Source organism: Sinocyclocheilus anshuiensis, unplaced genomic scaffold (genome assembly GCF_001515605.1).
Source record: "Sinocyclocheilus anshuiensis isolate Anshui unplaced genomic scaffold, SAMN03320099.WGS_v1.1 scaffold1270, whole genome shotgun sequence".
NCBI classification, from domain to species: Eukaryota; Metazoa; Chordata; class Actinopteri; order Cypriniformes; family Cyprinidae; genus Sinocyclocheilus; species Sinocyclocheilus anshuiensis.
In genome coordinates, this window is record NW_015555837.1 from 48,292 (window position 1) to 56,093 (window position 7,802).

At 34.9% G+C, this 7,802-nt stretch overlaps 1 protein-coding gene across 3 annotated transcripts in view; it reads left to right on the forward strand.

Annotated features, from left to right (window-relative positions):
- Nucleotides 1-7,802, forward strand: part of LOC107675466 (protein BANP) — a 43,577-nt gene that overhangs the window by 34,469 nt on the left and 1,306 nt on the right. For all 3 annotated transcript variants that reach the window (XM_016469829.1, XM_016469827.1, XM_016469828.1), the window contains exon 12: nt 1,247-1,381. In XM_016469829.1, the coding sequence (XP_016325315.1) occupies nt 1,247-1,381 (135 nt within the window). The remainder of the gene's footprint in view (nt 1-1,246; nt 1,382-7,802) is intronic.

A 7,802-nucleotide genomic window follows, 5' to 3' on the forward strand; every position in this document is an offset into this window, starting at 1 on the left:
CCTTTAACACAAGTGAGTGTACACAATCATTATTTTCCAAAGGTAAAAGGTAAAAAGTAATTTTTAAAAAATAGCATTTATTCACAAATATCGTTAGGTTTTTGTGGAGCCGCACCACATGACATTTTACTAACTTAACTTTGTCATAACGAAATTATCTGTTATTTAAAGAGACTTATTGACAAAGTTATGAGGGTCTGCAGGGGTCCTCTCTATGATATAATTTCCTGTTTTTTGTTTTTGTTTTTTTTGTTTTGGTTTTGGGTTGGGGAGGTTGCCGCTTGGTTGTGCCAGATAAATGCAAACACTTTCATGTCTTTGCCTACTTTTTTGTTAGTAGCCTGTATTGTAGCTATTAGCAAACTAGTTTTGTTTTCTCCCGTTATAACTAACTTGTAGTTTGGATGTGAACAGTTTTAAAAACACTGTCCATCCAAAATTTCAAAATCCATCCATATTTATAACATAAATCTGGACAAAATATTCATAATTAGTGTTATTTTAGTATTATTTATTATCATTATATATTATTATAATATTTATGAATATTACATATTTATGAATTTACTTTTATTTTAATACTTTTAACTTTTTTATTTCTTTACAGCTTGCTTGCTGTATTTATTTTATTTTATTTTTAAGTTTTAGTAATTTTAGTACTTCAACTTATTCGTTTCAGTTAGTTGGCAAGGCAACATTTCTCATTTCTTTTTTTTTTTTAGTTTACGTTTCTCATCTAATGCTTCGTTTCATATTTTTTTTCTATTACCGAAAATGATTTTTAACAGTTTTAATTTTAGTTTTAGTTAACAATAGCGACACTGATGCACATCTCTCAAGATAAAAGAAAATCAGTTCAAAAGTAACCGCATACCCAGAATGCTTGGTGGCATGACATTTAAACTCTATTTAGCCGATTGTGATTTGGAACTGATCTGGTTGTTTTGATTCTTCATATGAAGAATATTTGTGCTGGTAATTTAGAGAGCAGCTTGCAGTGCATTTTAGTGTCTGACTCTAATTTGTCAGTCACACCGCTCACATGTAAGACAGCATTAGTCACCGAAATTAGTCACATCGTCGCTTAGGAATGATTCTTACTAAAACTATGTAGCCATGTTGGGAAATTTAGCAGTTGTGTTGTGTCTAGAGCGCTTTCCCACAGATAAATAAGCAGTCGGAATAGTTGGACCTAGTTGTTTCCCAAAATGTTAGCATAGTGCTAATTTTTCTGCCTATTTCCTAGGTTCTAAGAGGACCACAGCTCATCGCAGTGGCGTCGACCGACGGGACGGGCGGGGTTGACGCATCTCCTCTCCAGGGTAACGATATTCAGGTGCAATACGTCCAGCTGGGAACGGTGACCGACCACACAGTACAAGTGAGATAAGCCAAAAACACACTCACACACACAAACACAGCGTCAACATTATCTGTGATGTACAGCCGTTTTATTTCAGGGAGGAATGTTTTCTGTCTCAAAAACGACCACCACTGTCGCACAGGTGTGCGATGAATGCACCAATCTGGTCTGTGGTGAGCAGCAGTTCTGCGCCATTGCTGCTGGGTGGCGTAGTGACCAATATGTGCGATCAAACTCGCTCTCTCACCATGGGTTCTTTCTAGAAATCATAGGCAGTGATCTTAACCTGCTCTCCGCTCTCACTTTAGGCTAATCAGCAACCCAGATCAGTTTGTTTTTCCTCCGAATAATAAATTGCCTTTAGTTGTCCTTTTCCTCCCTGTCTATTTTCTCATTTTTATCCCTCTTTTCCATCTCATGCTCTACATCAAGTTCTCAACATGCTCAAACACTCCTTGATGTGTGTTTTCACTCTAATCACTTCCCCATGATGCCGTTACGGCGTTTCGGAGCCGTGATATGGCGTGCACGCATATTCAAACACATTTAGAGGTTTGACAGTCATTACAGGTCACCACATTTCCCCAGCTGCACTCGCGTGTTTGATTCATGTGAGGCTTCAAGCTAGGGTTGAGGAGCACAGGCACAATTTGACTTGCATATTTCACATCTGCTTTAGAGAAGAAGAAACTTCTTTTAATCTGAAGCAAAGAGCAATCAGGGTTAAATCTCGTGAGCGAAATTAGTGGGTCAAACTTTAGTTGGCAAAGATTTTGTGGCAAGACATAAAAACTATGACAATAAAATGATTTAAATTAAAGGAATAATAGATCACCCAAAAAATAAAAGTTAGTTGTAGATGAGTTTGTTTCTTCATCAGAACAGATTTGGAGAAATGTAGCTTTCCATCACTTGCTCACCAGTGGATGCTCTGCAGTGAATGGGTGCCGTCAGAATGAGAGTCCAAACAGCTGATAAAAACATCACAATAATCCACAAGTAATCCACACCACTCCAGTCCAACAATTAACATCTTATGAAGCCAAAAGCTGCGTGTTTGCAAAAAACAAATCCATCATTAAGACATTTTTAGCTTCAAACCGTTGCTTCTGGTTAAAAAACAAGTCCATAATCCATAATATTGCTTTCTCGAGTGAAAAAGACGTCTCATCTGAATCAGGAGAGAAATATTCACAGATCAAGCACCGTTTACAGGTGAAAACAGTCCAAAACGGATCTAAACAAATATGTTGGTAGATTTTGATGTGAGCCGACAATAGTGGATGGACTTTTTCACTGAGGAAGGGTTATTATGGATTATTAACTCTTAACGATGGATTTGTTTCTTCCAAACATGCAGCTTTTCACTTCACAAGACATTAACTGATGGACTGGAGTGGTGTGGATTACTTGTGGATTATTGTGATGTTTTTATCAGCTGTTTGGACTCTCATTCTGACGGCACCCATTCACTGCAGAGGATCCACTGGTGAGCAAGTGATGGAAAGCATTTCTCCAAATCTGTTCTGATGAAGAAACAAACTCAACTAATATTCATTTATGGGTGAACTATTCCTTTAGTGTATACGGTTGGTATTTAATGTATATCATTAACACTGCAAGATTTTAAAAATACACTATTTATACATTTTTAGGAAAGAACGAATCAGTCATGCATTTTATAAATGTTTCAAAATGTTAGAAACAAGGTTGCCAGGTCATGGAAAACCTGGAAATTAGAGGGGAAAAAAGTAATGGATAAGTAATGCATTTCTTTAATGACCATGTATTATTATTATTATTATTTAGTTTAGCCCTTAAATATTTAATTGGATAGAAAAATTTGTAAAAGAATTAAAAATCATGAAATTTCTATAATGAGCAATTTAGTTTATCAAAAATAGTTGGAATAAAATAATGGAGAATGACTGGGAAAATCATAAAAAGTAATTAATCCAAAGGAGTAGGAACCCTGTGGAAATTATATTTGAAGTACAGACTGGTGCTGTTTGACACACGTTTTTTTTTGTCATTTTGCACATTATCATTGAATAAAATTGAGCGAAATGGACTATAACAAATTAATATATTGACATATTGACACAATTAAAATATTTTCACTAAAAGTCAAATTGCTGAAGCAAAAAAACTGTAAAAACCAACAATGAGAACATCAAGCATTTCAAAGCCCTTTCTTGTGACCATCCCTCTTACATTTTTTAAAAACACTCACGGCACTAGCACGCACCCCCAATATGGCTTTTGTGAGCGCGGGAATGTGAGCTATTTGGTAACAGGGAGGAGGACGAGGCCTTTACCACAGTTGCTCTTTAAAGTGGTTAGGCTGGTACAACTAAAACCTCTTTAGACCTTTTGGGCGCTTATGGTTTAAATAGTCTTAAAGGGCATTTCCTCCTTAAAATCTGTACTTTTTTTCAATTTACTTTATTAATACACTTTCCTGGTCTCATTGTGCTTGATTCATCATCGCACGTTATTTCAAAAGAAAAAAAAGTCATCTTATATAAAAAATGACAACTTGCTCCGGCTCTGAAACGACTTTCCTATACTGATGACATCAGCAAGACCTCTTATTTTTCAGCCCCTTCTCTATACTCTGCTGTAAACAAAGGCCATTAAAAAACAAACAAATGTTCCCCTTCCTCTCTTTCAAGTACACTCTTTCATCGGATGTGCTGTACCAGAGCCAAATTTGTTGTACGGCTTGTTATCTGAGTGACCTGCATCTTTCTTTTCCTCTTTCTCTCTCTCAGGGATACACACTCTTGTATTTTGGCCGACCTTCAAATATGTTGTGTCTCATCTTCATCTTAAGCAGGCTGTACCAAACTCCGGAAGGCAGTTTGTGGGAACGGCTTGATGATTGCATCCGTACCCAGACCCCATCAGAGGGTCTTAGATTTACCTCTAGCCTCACTTGTTGCTTTACTTGGTGGTCTGGACTCCTTCCAAAATTGGCTCTGCAATTATACTGTACACATCAAAGCTGTTGGAAAGCTGTTAATGGACTATGATGCTTGAATAGAGCGCCGCATGCGCAACATTTGACGCAGTCAAGCGAGTAAATCTCTGCAAATCGATTATAGATTACTGCCGTTTTGTGACAAACCACCTGTCACGGGGATAAAATAAACAGCTGTCAGAGGAAATGAATATGAATTATGGCATGAGCTCATTTAGTAGTGGAAAGCTGTTAATGGACTATGATGCTTGAATAGACGCAGTCGCAGTCAAGCGAGTAAATCTCTGCAAATCGATTATAGATTACTGCCGTTTTGTGACAAACCACCTGTCACGGGGATAAAATAAACAGCTGTCAGAGGAAATGAATATGAATTATGGCATGAGCTCATTTAGTAGTGGAGCTGTGCTAAAGTTGGCGAACAGAAAAACAACCTGCTGTTTTTGGAAGACAATTTGGTGGAAAATTTGTTTACATGGAAATCAATTCTTGCATGTTTTACAGGTGCATCTCAATAAATTAGAATGTCGTGGAAAAGTTCATTTATTTCAGTAATTCAACTCAAACTGTGAAACTCGTGTATTGGCTCACATTTAACAAAAACCCACGACATTCTAATTTATTGAGATGCACCTGTATATCTTGCTCTGTTTTTTTTTTGTTTTTTTGTAAAATTTAAAATAAAATTTTCTCTTAAATGTAAAACTATATGACAACCTGGATAAAGACATTATGTATTTCATATATTTATGTTTTCATAAAAAGTTTAGGTTGAGCGTCTACATACATAAATTTGATTCAGTTTAAATACATCCTACCCAGTCTCAACTAGTTGCAGCTGTGACTTGATCTCACACATAGTGAGATCTTATTGGTCCAAATTCCTGTTCTAAAGAGCTGTGTATTAAAGATCAAATATAATCTGATTGGCTGTGATTGTTGTGTAGTGCACTGTTTTTCATTTAAAACTTGGACACTTGTCATATTTAGTCGGAGAGCATGTGAAAAAAAAACAGCAATGAATAAGAAATAGTTAAATTATATAGAATTATAGCTAGAAATGAACCTTGGTGAAATAAAACAAATACAATTATTAGAAATAAATAAATAAATACCAAATAAGTGGATTTTAAGTAGATATTGGGGACAAAAATAAAATATAATGCTAACAAAAAAATAATTTAATAAAAACTTTGGAACATTAGTGGATATAAAGTAAAATAAAATAAATAAAAGTGGATATCAGGGACAAAAATTAAATCTAATGATTACAACAAAAAATAAAAAATACCAAGAAAGTTAGTGGATGTTAGAAAAATTCAAGTAAATTAATAAGTTATAAGTGAATTTTAGGTGGACATCATGGACAAAAATTTTATATAATGATCAAAAACTAAACATTAAAACAAACAAACATAAAAAGAAAATAAATCAAGTATAAATAAATAAGTAAATAAATAAATGCATATTAAGTGGACATCAGAGAAAAAAATAAAATATCATGATCATAAAATAAATAAAAAAACAACAAAAAAATTAAAAACTTAACAATAGTGGACCTCAGGTAAAAAATTTTTTTAAGTAAATTAAAATAATAATTTAATTTTTACTTTATTGACCCATTGCAACCCACTTGATGCCAAGAAGCCAGGAAATGACATCAAATGCTTTAAACTATAGGAAAGCTTAATAATTGGGAAACTTAGTCAGTTTAATTTCAAGCTGAACTGATTTCGGACAGCTGTCTTCTTGCGCCTGAGGTCACCGCGCTTCGTTCTATGTGAATTTTAGGATTATTTCAGTCGCTCTCATCTGCTGCACAAAACATGTGGTAGTGTTTACAGACATTTTTCATGAACGCACCCCTTTATTTTTTCATTTAATAGCTTCCATATCACACATTCGATCACACTGGATAAAAATCGTCGAAAGTAAAGCATTGTTTCCGGCCAGGAAGCTCTGTTCTCTGTACAGTCCGATAGAAGTGTCAGCTCACTTACTCAGGGCTGTTTGAAACTGATGCTTTTGAGCGATTCAATCATTGGCTCTAATGAGTGCCCTCTTGTGGAGCCGCAGGAAATCGGCCCCTGAGGACTTTACACTTAGCACCTAAGATGAAAAGCACAGCTCGTAAGTGTCTCGCATCAAACGGGCTGTGTTTTAAGAGTCTTGGCACTTGGGGGCCGTGCCCTTGAGTACAGTTTGAGCTTTGCACCGTGCAGGTGTGCGGTCTGTTCCCCTGGCGTGTGTTGAGGAAGGAATGACTCACTGCTCATACTCTGAAGTGACTCATCCTGCATTGTCTTCCCCTGCATCACTCCCTCTGCCCTTTTTTGAGGGAGTGTTTTTATTTCGACGACTGAGATAAAGTGTAGCCTTCGTCTGACCCTTTACATTTCTCCTGGTTTTCCATCTCTTGTTGTTGTCCTGATCTTTGTTTTTGCTGTATCAATCTGTACACCTGTCAGCATTGTATTTGTCTGCTTTCACCGCCTCCATCAATATGGTAAAGCGGGACGTATTAAGCCTGGGCAAATGATGGGATATACAGCGCTGCGATAGATATGTATCAGCTGACAGTGATTCCACTATACATGGTATCTTAATAAAACAGACATTCCAGACCGTGCTGCAGACAAACACTTCTATTGAACATTGTTTCTTTAATGCCAAGAGTTCATTTGGATGTATCCATCCAAGACACACTGTCACTATGAAACTTGTGCATTAATGTAGTATTCAGCAGATGTTTGATCAACTTCCTATATATCAAGTATTTTACACCGGCTGCAAATATTATAACACTATACTGGCAAAAATAAATTAAACAAAAACAGATAAAAACTTAAGAACATTACTGGACATCAGGGAAAAATGTAGTAAATATAAATAAATACTTGAATTAGTTGAATTTTAAGACATCAGAGGAAAAACTATATATATAACAATTACAAAAAAATAAAAATTTAGAGGACCTCAGAAAATTAGAACATTTTTGGAGTTTAGGGAAAAAATTAAGTAAAATTAAAATACCTAAAATAAAGTTGACATTTTTAGTTATTTAATTTACTTTTTAATTTATTTTTTATATTAAATTTTTACCTTATGGACCAATTGAAACCCACTCGCTGAGCTAAGAAACCACATTTATTATCAGATTTATTCATGTTTTTGAAAGATTATTGTTTTGTTTACCAAGGCTGCATTTATTTGATAAAAAAATATTTTCTGTCAAAAAACATTAAAAATTAAAATAACTCTCTTCTTTTGTATAGTAATGTCATTCATTTATGTGATGCAAAGCTGAATTTCCAGTAGCCATTATTCCAGTCTGATTTTCTGCTCAAGAATAAATAAAAAAATACACTTTTATAAATGCATTTATACCAATATAATTGCAATATGAAACATTTTGTGGTAGAATTATCTCAGCAAAAAAATAAAAAAAAATATATA